This window comes from Juglans microcarpa x Juglans regia, chromosome 2S (assembly GCF_004785595.1).
Source record: "Juglans microcarpa x Juglans regia isolate MS1-56 chromosome 2S, Jm3101_v1.0, whole genome shotgun sequence".
Lineage (NCBI taxonomy): Eukaryota > Viridiplantae > Streptophyta > Magnoliopsida > Fagales > Juglandaceae > Juglans > Juglans microcarpa x Juglans regia.
In genome coordinates this window covers 32,859,970-32,877,702 of record NC_054597.1, presented here as the reverse complement: position 1 = coordinate 32,877,702, position 17,733 = coordinate 32,859,970, and the positions used below count along the sequence as shown (strand labels likewise).

Genomic DNA, 17,733 nt, shown 5'->3' with positions numbered 1-17,733 from the left:
CACTTTCCCTACAACCCACAAAATATGACCTACAAAATATCATTATTCATAAAACAACTCAGATCATGATTTGAGATTACCTCAACATCTAAACACAGCCTATATTTCTCCTTTCAGGCACTGAAGAAGCATTGAACTCGAGTTTCTTTTCGTTATTGATTTTCCTGGATGAACAAAAAAATAAAAATTAGAAGGGGCTTCAATTTAATCCCATCATTTTTGCAAAGCTTAATTCTAAGAATCAACTGTAGGCCAAGCGTATAGTCTCACCTGCAGTTTGAAGCGTGCGCCCACACACATACACACACATGAGAAACTTAGTCGACCAGCAATATATAATATATGATCGATCCACCGGCCAGTACTCAATTCAACCGATATATTGACTTAAGTTTCAAAGTTTGCCTTTATATATCTTCTTCGTGCAGCTAGCTGAAGTTAGTGCTAATTAACATGCTTATATTATGTGCAGTATTAGATATGTGGATCGGGCTAGAATATCACGCATGTAGGTAAGAGGCAATGATCACTTATATATATATATATTTATATATATCTGCCTGCAAGATTAATACACCTAGCTAGCTAGAACATTTTGTTAAATATTAACAGATCAGAATTTGATTTTCTTTTTTAAGACCATGTGCATGCATATATATTTCACCAATATTCAATGGCGAGATTCCTTTGAATTGACCTAAGAGCTCAAAAGGATCATATGGCCGTCATCATTAATATATAATTGGTTTACCTTTGATCTGCAAGTACTACAGAACTAATTGTAACTATCGACCTTTAGACCATATACACATGACAGTATTCACATTCTCAGCTACCTAGCTAGCAGTACATGATGATCAAGCCCAGCTTTGGTACTAATCAATTCTTACAAAAGCCAAGCCTAATTTTGTGTTATTTAATTGAATTAAGTTTACTTACGTCCCAATTAATACTTTATAAAGTTTACTTTTGAGATGCAAGAAAAAAAAACTTTATATTGAATACTAGTACTCAAATTAATGCTCATTTAACTTTACCTGCTTGTCAAAATTTAGTACCATATACATTTATAAAGCAAGACAGACACCCAGCCGGCCTCTCTGATCTTTTGTTGCAATGCATGTATGGCGCCATTGATGCAATAGTAGTACTACCATTTCCAGCTTAACTTGGATGGACCGACTTGATTACAATTACTACCTTCACGTACCAGTGCTTTAATTTTGGTGAGTCGTCTTATCGGCCTAATCCATGTAATGGCTGGCCTAATCCATGTAATGGCCGGCATCAAGCTGCCCTTTCCTTGGACAGAATAATTTTAAACACCTTGGAATCAAAAAATTCCCATGAAAACGCTAAAAGAAAAGGAAGTAATATATATATATTCTTTTTTTTTTAAACAATATATATATTCTTTAATTTTTGTTTATGCTTCAAAGTAAGTTTATTGTAAGATGAAAATATCTGAAATAGAATTAATTACCAGTTGGGCCTGCAGATACTTCAAAAGCAACTACTCACATGCATTTAGGCTGAAGAAACAACAAGACCAGTTGAACTTACCTAGTCCAAACCCATGTCACCATGTGGCATCAAAATAATTAGCAACTAAAAATAAAAAATAATTTTCTATTAATTTGACATCATGTAAAAAAAAATATTGATGAAAGAGAAATATTTTAGTGACAAAAGTTAACTTATAAACTAATCATTTACGTAGTATATTAGATTGTAAATTACTTTTGTTGCAAAGTAGATTAACATCATATCATATGAAACTAGTCAATTAATTTGGAGTTTACTTTTATGAAATTTTTTTGTAGCTGTAACATATAGTACTCTTAATGAAAATATTGAAAATATGATAGTTAATCCCCTACAAGAAATTTTACTTTTAGGAACGAAATTTGTTAAGGACAAATGAAATTTCATCCCTAAAAATAATATTGGAGACTCTCAAAAATTGGTTGAGTTTCTAAATTCGTTCGAACGGATAAATATCCATTCGAACAAGATATTTTGTAAAGAATAAAATCGTCTCAAACAAGCAAAACCGTTTGAACGGAAAAAAATAGATTTGAACAGGGAATTAATGTAAGTTCGAATAATATATAATCTGTTTGAATAATAATCTTGACGGAAAATTAATTATTTTTCTCGGGGAAAGTTCATAACCACATGATTATAGATTACGTTCAAATAGAGTGATGCTTGATGGAATGGTTGAGCGCAGGTCATCACTGCCAGAGTTGTCTGTGAATGATATTATCGCGCAGTAGAGGGATGTTTCAGAAAACATATTTGGGAAAGATACAAGAGTTTGAAAGAGAAAACGACAAGCAGCGAAGATGAATTGGATAAAAAAAAGTATTTTTTTCAAGTTGCATACTGATCTACCTTGGCATTGCGCCACAATTTAGATGTTATGCACATTAAGAAAAATATACGTGAGAATATCTTGGGCACTCTAATATCAATAGAAGGAAATACAAAAGATACAGCTAACTCTTGTAAAGATTTAAAGGAGTTTGAGATAAGATCGGAGTTGCATTTGCAAGATAATGTGTTGTCAGCTTATATGCCCATCAGATGGTATACATTTTCAAATGATGAGAGAAAAAAATTCTATGATTAGTTCATGACAATCAAATTACTCGATAGCTATGCTTCAAACATGTCAATATGTGTTTGAACACATGATTGAAAAATAATTGGTCTTAAAGTCACGATTGTCATGTATTTTTACAGCATCTGTTGCCAGTTGATATGCGTGAAAAACTTACTTGAAATGTTCATACAACTCTCACAGAATTAAAGGAATTTTTCAGGGACATTTGTAGTAGAACGTTGAAACTTGATACATTATTAAAAATGGAAGTTGACATTGTAATGATATTGTGCAAATTGGAGAGTTTGTACCCGCCTTCACTCTTTGATATAATGGTTCATTTGGCTGTGCACCTACCTTGTGGGACTATAGTCGCTGGCCCGGTTCAGTATAGATGAATGTATTCTATTGAACGGTTTTTGGAAAAACTTAAGCGGTCTGTGGGGAATAAAGCTCATTCGGAAGGTTTGATTGTAGAGTTATACATTGACAATGAGTGACATATCTTTTGTTCAATGTATGTCCATGGGGTTGATATTAGATTTACGAGACCGGGTCGAAATTATGAAGGTGGACAAATAAGAGTCTCATCGGCATTTTTCATATTTTCTCAGACTGTACGTACAAGGGGGCTATGACCTCTATGGGCGAGAACTAAATGGAATGTCTTGAATAACTGCACAGAGATAGACCACTACTTGAGGTTAGTGATGATCCTCTAAATAAATAGTATCTAATTTAAGTTCATGTATAATAATATAGTATTACTTGTTACAAATTAATAGTTCACATGAACATGTGCAGCAAACATATACAATTATTTCACACGAATAGTGTAATTGACGTAGAAAAGATGCACGAAATGGAATTTCCCTCATGGTTTGAACATACGGTATTACTGTAAGCCCCATCTTATAATACGAACTACATACCACTAAACTCCACAGATTTCTATTTAACATTGATATAACTATAATAATATTTATTGATGTAGGTTATATCGAAATATAGTGAAAATTCAGAAGAAATCTCACAAGAACTGTATGCTTTGGCATGTGGTCTGTCCAGGAGGGCCATGCAATACTCAAGATGTTTAGTGCATGGATATAGATTTCACACAGTTGACAGAGAACGATATAGGAAAACTCAAAATTGTGAAGTCGTAGTCGAAGGAAGCCATAGGATGATAACATTGACTTCTAAGGAATTGTGAAAAATATTATAGCGTTAAAGTACGTGGGATGATATATAGTCTGATTATTTAAATGTTATTAGTGGGATGTCTCAAATGCTAGATTGGGGTGCGTAATGATGAATATTTTGTGAGTGTCAATACATCTCGCACATGGTCTGAGGACGATCATTTCGTTCTCGCTTGCCAAGTGAATCAAGTTTTTTATTTAGATAATCTAAAGTACAGGAACTCATGGCAGGTAGTGGAAAAGTTTGCACCAGGAAATGTATCTGATTACATTCCAGAGACAGACGAACCACATGAAGAAGTTAATAGTCCAGTAAATGAATAAGTATATCAGGAAAAAGAATCAGGCATCAATCTATTTATTGGTTTAAGTCAATATGATATGGTCTCATTGCGTAGAGAAGATGTTCAACTTGAAGTAATTAAGGGTGAAATGTCGGAAGAAGATGAATCAACTGAAGTGCCTAGTAAGGATGAAGGTGATTGGTCCAGCAAAACTGATAGTGAATGAATTTCAAACATATATTTTTGTAAGTATTATTTTTATAAATATCTGTAACGTTTGCTCGAATAATAATTTGTTACAATTTTAAACAGATATGTCTCCCAAATGCAAAGCAACATGTACGCCATCCCCATCCATTACCGACTCCTCGTATGGTTCACCTGCCATCAATATTGGGTCAACATCACCATACCCAGAATAAGATATTTTATTAAATTAAATACCACATTTTATATTCAATTTAAGTAATATATATCTATAAAATAAAACAATTTAATTAAAATATATAATTTAATTACTGTATACATAGTTGTTGTGAGTCAGCACCGCGGTCGAGGCACTACCAGAGGTGTCTGCATAGAGAAAGTAAGGAAAGTGGATAAAATTAAAGTTGATTTTCCTAATTATCACACCAATGGCTTTGGAGATTCAGTAATGTGGCTTGCTTCTTACGTTGGTACGCTTACTCGCACGTTTGCACCGATGGCTATATCCTCCTGGTCTAAAGTTTTCCAAAATGTGAAAGACTACATAAAAAATTGTTGCTTGGTAATAATTAAACTACATCCCAAGCAACTAAGTATATAATATATTAATTTAAAGTTACTTTGTATTTATACTAATTGTTTATAATTTTTTAAAGGATGAGTTTGAACTTAATTTTGGCCGACGAGAAGATCGATTAACGGTTGAGGAACTGATGTCGATTGCATTCCGGAGTTATAAAGGTTGATGTCCTGCACACTATAAGAGGTTCAGTATTACAACAGATGCGAGTCAAAATCCATTCCAAGCAATGCCACCAAATAAATGAGAGAATGTTTATGATATAATTGAAGATCCTGTTTATCAGGTAATTTTGTTGCTATCTTTTTTTAATAGTATATGATAGATATATTAAACATATAGATGTAATATTTTTTTTAATAATGGAGTACTGTGAACCAAGCAAATAGATCAAAATTAACGATACACCATCATGCAGATTCTCGATCTTTTCATCGTTTGTCTAAAAAAATGGTAAGTTATTCTAGTGCTCGTTAAATATTAATATATAATACACTTTTCTGATTTAAGTTCTAATATAGATTTTCCTTTTGCAAGAAGAATAAAGTCATGCTGGCTATGATTTAACCCTATTTTATGTTAAAGTACATAAAGATCGTGATGGTGTTTGAACCAGTCCTGAGGCAGAGACAAATTATGTAAGTTTAAATTTTTTTTAATTTCATTGTCTAATAATATTTTTGTTACTTATACTAACTTTAATATTTTTGTTTTTGTAGGACAAGATGCTATCTCTTGAGGAAACTGCTACAGATCCATCTGATAAATCATTTGTCAGTGATGGTCAGATCATTTCTCAAGTTCTTGGATCACATTCTGGATATGTGAGGTGCCTAGTACGTTGCCTGAAACTATCATCATCCTCTTCTCTAGCCAAATCGAATGACCACAAAATTAAGGAATTGAAGGAAGCAATTAGGGCTGTAAATGAATCAATCTGTTCGATAGCCCGCTCGGTTAAACTCGAATCGAACTCAAGTCGTGAAAAAAAAAGCTCGTTCGTGAAAGCAGATACCCACTCGATTTGTAAATGATACATATCCGACAAAACTCGACTCGACTCGGCTAAGACTTGTTAAGGCCCGCTCGTTTATGCTCGAGTCGACTCGTTAGCTCGACTGGATTAAAACTCATTCATATATTGATAAATATATACATACACATATATATATGTATTAGCTAATAATATAAACATAACACTTTTATAACTGAATATGTCTATACAATGAATATACTTCATAGGTATATTTTATAATTTATATAGTAATTAGTCGATAAAATTTAATAATTTTATATACTAGTATGTGGGAACCATATATAAAATAGATATTTGATATCATATTAAGTGTATGTATTAATAATATATGTAGGCATATAATATATTGTTATTATGGATAAATATTAACTAGTTAGATATTAATTATTTATAAATTTTTTAAAATTTTATAATTCAATAGAGGTTCTACTTGTTAGTTGTATAAATCCAATATTAGATCTTTTATTTATTTATTTATTTATTTTATTAATTATTAAGTTTTATTCAAAAAATAAAAACATAAACAATTTGAGCTCGAGCTTGAGATCGAATTGAGAGTTTAGTTTATTGAGTCGAGCTCGAACAAAGAATAAAAAAAATCTTGAGCTCAGGCTCGAATATTTTGAGTCGAGCCGAGCTCGACAAGCCAAAAAGGGGCTAGACTCGGCTCGATTACAGCTCTAGAAGCAACACTTGAGATAGAATGATTGAGATCCAAGGAAAACAAATTGCTGATCCGATTAGATCAAGCAATGGATTTAGAGGCGAGATTAGAAGAGTGGCTGTAATTGAATAACCAAAAAATATTTGAACAGTTCCAGTCCATTGTGATGTCCTAAAACTCTATGCTACCACCACAATCTTAAAATTTATTTTTTCTTTAATTGCTTTTATATTATGATGTTCCAAAACATTTGAACAATTGATATTTGAATTACAATTTGTGTAATCTTAGTAGTATGGTGTTGTATTTTTAATTAAATTATGTTTTGTATGATTAATACCGTTTGAACGGTAAATTACTATTTATAAATCCATCCGAATAAAAATAGACCCATTCGAATAAAAACAAACTCATTCGAACGACAATCGAGAAATACAATCTTTACGGTCGTTCGAACAATAAAATATTTTTTTGAACAATATTAATATGCAAAATCCCTTTCAAACAAACATAATTTTCGAAAATAAAATTTCTGTTCAAACGGATATAATTTATGTTTGAACAAAAGTTATTTGAAAAATTTATTGGTTCGAACGCATAAAATTTATCCGAACACTTTGTTCATTCGAACATGATTAAATATGGTTATTAGTTCGAATCAAAATTTCATATTGTTCCAATGGATGTATCGGTTTGAACTGAGAAATATTCTATTTGAACAATGTTTTGAGATAAAATTAGTTCGTGTAAAAAAAAAGTCCCGTTCGAATAGTTTTGATTGGTTCTGCTTAATTTTGTCCCTAAAAATAATTTTTTGAAACGGTCTTTTCGAAACAAAATAGAGGAGATTTTCTCGACTTTAAAAATATTTTGGAATAAAATTTGAATTTTTTTATACAAATTTTTTATCTTAAAAAATTCAATCTCTTGTAGTACGAAAGAGTGATGAATAACCTATCAAATCAACCATTGTTAATAGGACTGAATCTGATGTCCTACGACACAAACCAATTTTTTGGTAAACTATTGGTCAAAGGTTTCTTAAGGCTCTCCAATTTAATACTGGGAAATCTAGCCAGATTTCATACTTGATTAAGTTGCATAGGGGTTTGAGGCCGACTGCTGGCCTAATTTCTAGAAAGATGCCAACACGATTATAATGTGATAAAAAAGCATAAGAAGAGTCACTATTAATGTTAATTACATGTAACGTAAACACAGGGATGGGTTCAAATGATAAAACCATACTTTATTAATTCTAGGCCCTCGATCAAGATGGGGTTAGGGACGACACTCGGTCATTTTCACACTGGGCATGTACTAGTGCATTCAGCTCATTGTCTTTCGACTCTTTTTTTAAAGTCGCTGTTTGCCAAACCTTTTGAGTTCTCTTTCACGTGTAATTAATATCACATGTACGTGCGTGTGTTTTTTTTTTTTTTTTTTTTTTTTTTTTTTTCTTAAAGAATTGCAGTTACCTGTAGAGAGAAATTCTTCTGTTTGATGCCCCACAACAGACGGCTTAGATTGCACGTGTGCGCCTATATATATATATATATATATATATATTCAACGGTCAACAATTTGCTGTTCATTAAAACCGAGGACTATTCTTTTTACACACACAAATATATATATATATATATATAATATATATATATATATATATTACTATCCCACATCGATTAAGTATGAGATTGATTGATGGTTTATAAACCTCTAGACACTATTTTCTTGTAAACTAGTTTTCAAGAGTGAGTTCTACCGAGTTCATAACAATATATATATCCTATTCTTTTACTTTTTTACTTTTTATTTATTTATTTATTTTTTAAAAAAACACTAGTAACTTTTGGAGTTAAACTAATACAATATATCATTTGTATTGCTGTTAAGTGTCATATGAAAAAAGAAACTCTTTCTTTTAACAAATAATTATCGGTGCTTATTAATTTTTTTGAAGAATATATATATATATATATATATATGAGAAATGTTATAATCACAAAGATATCTCATAAAAATAAAATCATATATTGATCACATGACTTTATATGATACGTTAAATATATTTTACAATAAAAATAATTTTACAATTTAACGTATCAACTCACGTTAGTTTATAAATTTACTTTTGTGTGATCTAGTTTTTATTCGTGCTAAAGCATTTCTCTATATATAAACCTCGATGTGAGGAGGGAAACATGAGCTTGAATGCACAACTCAGTACTATATATACCGTATATGCTGTTTCCATTAACCCCAATATTCTTTTCTTTATTTGATCTCTTCTCCTTTCACTACAAGAAAAAAGGTCGATCTTTTTGTTTTTAAATTATAATTAATTCCGACTTATTTCTTAAAATATTAAGGATTAATGGAAGAGAAGAGTCGGAAAGAGGAGAGTGTTTGTCAAGATTCAAACACATATTATATGAACTCCAAGTTTCATACAGTGCATTCTATAATAATGAAAAGTTCAGTTCTTTCTTGTCCGCTTATATTTTTTGGTCCTTATAATTAAGTCTACCTTTTTGCCCTTAAAACTCACTTTCAACTAATAATCACTCATTAAACTAATTGTCTTTGGAATAATTACTTTCTAAGTGCAACTAATGGAGTCCATATGGGGGGCGATGAATAAAATCATGCATGGGCCGGGATTCTAGAAAGGTATCTAAAGTTCATTTTTCATTTCCGGCCTGCAGTTCTCTTTTCTCTGATCATCTTTGCGCGTGATTGTTTACGTATAAAATTAAGAGAAATAATAGTTATAGTCATAAGTGTATAAATATTGTGTAATTATTTTTAAAAAAGTAAATAAATATAAGATTTATATAAAAAAAATTAATTTTTTAATAGTAAATTATAATTTTTTTTAAAGTATACTCTACGACTATATGTAGCATTATTCTAAAATTAATGACAATGACAAGACCTATGAAAATGACAACGATCGGCATGCATGTATGATATTAATAATATTAGGTCACTTTCAAGTAGTATTATTATTATTTTCCTCCCCTAACTATTTGCCTAAGGTTTTAATAATTAGGTGCATGGTCCATGAATGACCAGACCGAGAACACCTAGGCTGGCTTTAATGGCTGTTGCACAATAAAAGAATATATATTAATGCCTCTTTGCCTGGCCTATTATATTAATGAAAAATTCTGTCTTATACCACACATCTGTTAAGAAAATAAAAAAAGAAAGATATAAAATAAAAACTCAATGTGTGGTGTAGAGCTGTTGATGATCAGTAGAAGAACTTTATACGGCCAGTTGTTATAAACAGTATTTAATTTTATTCGAGCCATGACATGACGATCAACGTAATTAAGGTCGATTTTTGTATATATATAAACTAATTCGGTGCTAATTATGATGCTAATTGTCATGTAATGTGCGTACGTGCATGCCTGATCTATTAATGATCTTCCTTTTCCTTGTGGCATGCATTTTGATATTCTGATGATCTGCGCTCAAAAGGGAGATTAGCAAATAATTTAATTTTTTGATCATTTTAATTAGTTAATTTATAATATCATTGGTCGACCAAGCTGGCGCTAGCTGATCTGTCAACCTATGGTAATTAATGCATTAAGATAGTGATCATTATATATGAGTACATTAGTTCACTTGATGCTTGCTTGCTTATCACGATCGAGCTGCATGCATCGTGGGTTAATTACCAGATCATATTATTGATCAATACTTCAAAACTAAGCTAGCTGTATATTATAATAATGATTTCACTCAATTATTAATTTATTTACTATTTACTTGCCAATCATTTAAAGTAGTACTTGTAACGTGTGTATCTAGAAAAATCGCCGAAATTATGATCTTAAAATATTTTTAGATCTCCACCACATCTTAATCGTACGTATGATCAACTCAAAATTATTACAAGATCAAGATATAAATTATGTTTACGTTCTGTTTATAGCTTATTGACGAGCACAGATTATATATATAATGTGTGTGCGCGCACATGCGTCTCCAACTTAATTATATATGTTTAATATTCATGGTCTATCTCATGATGCTCAGAAGTCTCTCGTCTGAAAAATTAATATCTAAAAAAGGAGATTCAAATGGGAAAACAGTACATTTTGGCCTAAGAAACAATGCACACCAAGCATAGCTGGGTACCACGACGTGTGAGCTGAAAAGAGTTTTTCGAATTGGAGTCATATGCATAATTCCTGATACCTGTATCCAAAATTACGGCTAAAATATAGAAACGTGCCCAAAATTTCTCCAAATCACGAAAATATCACTATTTCCTGCCGTGTTTGCGCTGAGCTGCTGTCTCGAGGTAGTTCAATGCCATCAATGTGTAATCTGACTGTTCAACATCATCTGATTCCAATTCTCCTACATGCATCATATAGACAAGTCTCGCTTAGTCCCGTTGTTAAAAAAAAAAAAAAAAAAAAATGGACTCCATGAAAAATTGTAAACAAATATTTTCTTTTTTAGTGAGACCCATTTTTTTTTTTTATAAAGGATCTATGCAAAATTTATCTATTTGTAGCTTGTACTTAGCGTTAACTCTTAATTTATAATAACATGCATGATAATCTATGTAAGATACATATATGAGATGTATCATGTATATATCCTGGATAATATGAAGTACATGATCTTGTGATAAGCTGGGATATTAGCTTTCGTTTCCAGAATGAAAAGAAAAATTAAATTTCCATGAAATGTTTGATACTAATTGCTTTGCATGATTGATCTAATGACGAAATTTTCCTCTCATCGATCTGGAGATCAGTGCTTCAAACTAGAAAATAGAGACCAGTACTGATCATCTCAAACATGCAAGACTGTCTCCTAATTTGCTTTTGCCTTTACCAGATTGGAAAAACCAACATGTTATGACATGAATATAGTATGCCAAAAATTCTAAATCATTATGTAGGCCTCATGATCATGATCTGCATTCAATCAAGGGGACATTTTGTCTGCACATATGACTAGAAAAATCATTAGGTGTTATTATTATTGAAATTACATTAATAGAGCTAGCTGTAGTAATGTTACGTGAACCTAGCTACTTGCTTTAACATAAATCCCACGCATGCAATTGAGTCTATTACAAATTAGGGTAATTTTGGCCGCTTGAATCAAGTTCCAATGAATTAGAATTGAAACTGTTGGACGTACGTACGTATAAGGATACGTACTGTTCCATAACAAGATCGACACAATTAAATACATGTGTCCAATTAATTTCCGTTGGAATTAACTAGACTCAAGCTTTGCCGAAATACTAACTCAACTCAGTTACTCAAGGGTACTGTAGCGTACGTGTAAGTGCTTAGGCTTTAAGCAGAATGATTGCATTGATCACGTCTTATAGCCAAACGAATCATTCAAACGAATGATCATATATCAGTACGTCCTAATCCTGGGCTATATAGCCAAACGAATGAATTAGTGTTGAACCATGATCATAATCGGTCCACATCACCAAAGGGGATGTATTATTCAAGAATTGATCCCATGGTGCGCGCTACAAAAAACTGCACATTTGTTACCAGATATTTTTTTATAAAAATGATTATTTCCTATTAAAAATAGTCTATTTTCGTCGTAAATAGTCATTATTATCGTAAATAATCCGTCACAAATACTTGTTTTTGTTGTAGTGAGGGAGGGGAATTTTCTTTTTATTTTTCGTTACCAGTTTTAGCCCTGGATCGAGTAGGTAAAAGTCAACACGCCAGGCCTTCCAAGAAGATTATAAAGCGAGCTGGAGTTCTAATTAACTAGCAATAATTTCTTTTGTCTATACATGTGTGTGTGTGTGTGTGTATATATATATATATATATATATATATATATATATATATGTGTATTTTAGTACTGTAAATGCAGCTAGCTAGCTAACACTGTGAGCTGAATATAATTTTTTTTTTTTAAGCTGGTGATCATGATGGGAGGCTTAAGTGACCAATTCTCTTGGCAAGGAAGATAAGCTTAATTAATTAAGATGGTAAACATAAATACATAATTTTTTCGGGATATGTCTTCCACGAATTCCTTTGACCATGCAGCTTGTCTTGTCTCATGTTTATTATATACTTAAAACTTCCCATATCGCACGTTAATGGAAACCCAATATAGATCAGTTTCTTGTATGTGTGTATAATTATTGAAGTAGTACTTGATAGGTGAAACTGAAGTATAAGCTAGACCATTAATATTTATTTGGTTAAAAGTCTAAAATAATAAGGAATGACCCGAATTCCGATCCAAGCCTTTGCTCATGTAATGCATGTAATTGTTGTAGAGAAAAATAAAAGAATATAAAGTTAACCACCCTACAAATTTAATTGTTCATACTCATATATAGTACTAGTTTAGAGAGAGAGAGAGAGAGAGATCTTAAATATCCCAAGCCGTCCACATTAATTTTGGTGATCGTAAAAGAAAAAGAAGGAAGAAAAAAGCATGTGCCAGCTAGCCATTTGAGGTTCATCACTCTAACCAAGTTTCTCAGATAGTCTTAGTATATACAGCATTTGGAAATAGAGAATCCTCATCGTCATAATGAAACTCATGAACATCATCTATGTCGATTTAAAGAGATATGATGAATTAATTCCTCATCATTCTGAGGGCAAGTTCCTGAAGCTCACCCAATTCATGATTCTTAACATAATATGGTCTTTTCTTAGAACATGGTTGCAAAGAACAATATTCCTCTGATCTACTTTGTATTTCTTGCATAATATTCATTCCATCACCATAGCTGTGGTCAGCTAATTCAAGTGAGCTTTGGGGGGAAATGTGATTCATGTAAGTAGGAGGATAATTTGGAACCATTATTGGCACCTCAGCAGCACTCCCACCTGGCCCCTGATCATTCTCTATGTTCCGAAAATCATTCTGGCTTTGAGCTGCCAGCTGAGCCTTCGCTTGCATCAGTTGTGCTTGCAAGCATGCCACCTATAAGATCAGAAAAAAAAAGGAATTGATTTTCGTCTGTTTATTGCCATCAAATGTGACCATATATTTACGTTTTTTAGGGCTTGCCAAAGGCTAGCTCTTTGGACTCCGATCATTATCAACAGAATTGGAAACAACCAAAACAAGAAAAGAACTTAACTCAAATTTTCTCAAGAAATCTAGCTGGTATACCTAATTACAACCCAAGTAGACAGATATTGGCCAAGAAGGAAAGACTCTTAATTAGATGCCTCTACTATGCAGAAAGAACCGTGAATAATACACAGAATATGGAATATGTGTGTCAGTGTGTGTGTGTTTACCTGCTGTTGCAAGGCGAAAATGTGAGAGACACATCCATAAACGGGGTCTCTCATACGTGCCTGAGCTTCATAGGCAATGGTTACTACAGCCTCACGGCGATCGTGAACGGGGACATGCAACAAAAGTTTGGACACGTTACTAGCACCAAACACCTTGTGAATAGCTGCAAATCTTGCAGAGCCTTGCTCCGTGCAAAAATATGGAGCAAAGATGCAATCTGAAGCGCACTTTCTCCTAAGAAACTTGCATGCCCCGCAAGGCGAGCCAGTTCCATTCCCAGTTCTAGATTCCATGGCAGAAACACAGAGAGAGAGAGAGAGAGAGAGAGAGAGAGAGAATACAAAATTTTAGGCACACGAGCTCACTAGGAAATGGTGCAAAAATGAGAGACTTATCGGGTATGGGTTGGCTTGGGAAGTGGGGTTTGGGGTATTGACTATTGAGGTTTAAAGGTAGAAAGAAGTGGGGAGGGGTGTTCTTTTAAGGGGTGTGAATGGGGAACACGGCGGGCTCAAGTGCAGGGTTCTTAGGGAACATTTATTAATGGTTTATGACATATGGGGCTAGTTTTCTCAGATGGTTTAGACTCCTGCCTTCTTAAGTATCTTTTGTTTAACTTTTCATTCTTTTTTTTTTCAAAAAAAAATTGGTAAGTTTGATTTTGGGGCATTGACAACGTTATTTTTCCGCCGAACGCCGTACCAGCTGGAAACTGCTGCTATATGTCGCTTTTTGCCTCTGTGATACTTCCCACCTGGTGGTAATGCTCTACCCCACACAACCACATTGATAAATTTGGCACCTCAAGATGATATCCAACTATTATGGGTATGAGGATCATAAAAAATACAGCAAAAACAACAATAGATCACGTCTTCTGGGATCTATAGATCTATTTTATAATAAAAATAATTTTACAATCTAACGAATCATATCAAGTCACATTAGTTTATAAGATTAATTTTGTGTAATCTATTTGTAGTTAGAGTATTTTTTTTTCTCTTTCAAAAGAAATTGGAGTTTGTAAAAAATGGTTCAAATTTGAGAGCTCCTGGTTGTTTTTGTTTTCAATGCAATCATATTTGTCTTGTGTTGTGGTGATTTGGACAGAAATTAATTTAATGATTGTAGCTTTGTGTTGATGATACTAATATATTTATAATGTATTGTGATTGGGGGCTATTTGACACAGCACCAACAGATTGGAAATGTCAACATGACGGTATTTGGCTATTTTTTCAATCAAAGTAAATTTCTAACTAAAAAGAAAAAAAGATGAAGTCTTTTAACTCTAAAGAAAGTAACTAGGACTCGTTTGTTTTCAGAGATAAGATGAGATGAATTGAGATTAAAGTTAAAAAGTTGAATAAAATATTGTTAGAATATATTTTTTAATATTATTTTTATTTTATGATTTGAAAAAGTTGAATTGTTTATTTTATTTTACATGGAAATTTAAAAAAGTTGTAATGATAAGGTGAGATGAGATGAGATGTTTCCTGAAAATAAACGAGACCAGTTGTGTTATCCTGGTGGTGGTGCAGTATACTCTATTTATGACATGATACAAGAATAGTAAGGAGAAAATAAGCTGATATTATTATGCACAGATCAGAGCATCATTTCCACAAAAAAGAAAGAAAGAAAAAAAGACCTGTCAAAGAGTAATATCAAACCCCTTTTTGTGTATCCTTTTTCACTGGGGAACCGGAGGGAAACTACGCGTCCTATAAATGTAGTAGCCATATTTGATTGTGTTTTCCATTAAGGCTGCATGCCTCATCTCAGTAATAATGTCAGTGGATGTCGCACACTCAATAATTTCTGTCACTGCTTACAAAAAAGTTCAAAACGTATTACGCATTCATTTCTCAAGATCTAAAGATCATCCACCTGATCCATCCCTTTTCGTATATGTAAGACAGATCCTTCTTTTTTTTAACTTTTTACCAGAGTCTTGTACTCAATCATAGCCTTCCCAATTGCCATATCCACCCACATTGTTCTAGAACTCTCTCTTTTTTCTTACCTTTTATTATAGATATAGTTACCTCTCTCCACTTCTATATTTGTCTTTCTTAGACTAGGTTGCTACCTTTCTTCAGTGTATAATACGTTCTATAAACACAACTTACTTTTTATGCAAACTGACTAGGTAAGCTTTCTACATCAATAATGTGTTTTTTGATGTGTCAATAAAGGAAAATGATAGTGTTACTATCATCCTACTACCTATTTACTACTCTTTGTATTTGATTTTTTTTTAATTTTTTATTTTACTTGATAGTTAAAGAAGTAAATATTAGTAAAATTATATATTTTTTTAATTTTTTCTTAATGATTAAAGATGTTTAAAAAATACTTAAAAAAATAAATACACTATAAGTAGTAAAGGAGTAGTAAAACAGTAGTAACCCTATTACTACTCGTCAATAAATAAACTTCCAAATAGATTTTTTTTCCTCTTTTGCATCATCGCCACCAAGAAAACCCATCCCTTCAGAAGTTAGAACTCAAAACTCAACCTCACAGCAATGAGAACCAGCTGTAGAGAAGTGAGATGAAAATGGTGCAAGCGGAGCCACGTCCCTCGAACCAAATATAGAAAGGGTGAGCAAAACGTCATAACCGTTTATAGCGTAACAAAAAGCAGCATGCATGGATTCGTCACCTAACCAAGGAAAATGGCTCTTTCCGTAGGAAGGTACATTCCGTGTCATGTTCCTTACCTCAGCTATGCCGCTGCATGCACATATTCCTTGGATGCCATTTAAAGCTACAGCACACACCAAGCTGTGAAGGGTTCGGTAGGGATTCAACATGCAAAGCTAACCGTGACATAATCATCATTTATCCTAAAGTCAATGTATGGCATCATACAAGCACATGGCACTCATGCTAGCTGCCTACAAGATCTGTTAACTTAAAATAGTAACCAAACCAACACTACTCTTATCTAAAATGGGGTTGATATGTGGTTGTTTATTAATAACATTCTGATTATTTCATATGTTAGCATTCGTTTCTTAACAGGGCAGAAACAAATACCTTCCCTATTTCAGTTTTTGGTACTGTTACACCAACTTGATGCACTTTTATATGGGATGGTGTTTTTCTTCCATATCCACTAACAAAGCATGGAACAGTGGTGTCTCCAAAGTTCCAAACAAGCACACGCTTAGAATATATTACAACAGTTTATTATAGAAAAAACAATTCATTAAGAAAAAAGAGCAACAAACCAGCACAATTGAAACGACTGCCTCAAACGCTCGTAGACAACAAGAAGCCCCAAGGGCCAAGACATCATAATAGAACAAAACATAGACGACAGGCAAAGAATTTTCTTCCTAGTGAGAAGGCCCTTCGGAATCTTCACCCATACATCTTACATCGACCCAACTCGTTGTAAGAGCTGGATTGAATGTCAGCTGGGCAATGGGGCTGCCACAGTTACATTTCTCAGATGACCCAAGAATTTGTGAGAATCTGAAAAGGCAGGAATATTTTTTTTTTTATTTGTTTTTAGTTTTATCAACTACCAATTCCACTGGATTCTGAACCAATTTGCAGCAGTTTGTATTCGAAGTGAGGTTGGCACTTGGTGGCTGATAGTCAACGGGTAAGGAAACTGTGGATGATCCATAGCCATACTATCCGGGACACTAGGTATCAAAATCATAATAACATCTCCCTATTTTGGTCTCCACCAGCTCTGCCCTTGCTGGTTGCTACATGTAAAAGAACAAGAATCTCATTCACTAATTTTAAGTCCAGGTGCAAATGCATTTGGCTACACACACTTGCCACAGTGGACAGAGAAATATTTCTTCATCCTAAATTCTTTTATCACTAATCA

The 17,733-nt window shown here is 32.9% G+C and overlaps 1 protein-coding gene across 1 annotated transcript; it reads right to left on the bottom strand.

The window, feature by feature from the left end:
* Positions 1-12,927: 12,927 nt before the first annotated feature.
* On the bottom strand, positions 12,928-14,670 carry LOC121252785 (LOB domain-containing protein 16-like). Its single transcript, XM_041152599.1, has 2 exons — positions 13,874-14,670; positions 12,928-13,550 (listed from the first exon to the last, which is right to left on the bottom strand). The coding sequence occupies exons 1-2, from the start codon at positions 14,165-14,167 to the stop codon at positions 13,200-13,202; spliced, it is 645 nt and encodes a 214-aa protein (XP_041008533.1). The 5' UTR covers positions 14,168-14,670; the 3' UTR covers positions 12,928-13,199.
* Positions 14,671-17,733: the final 3,063 nt, after the last annotated feature.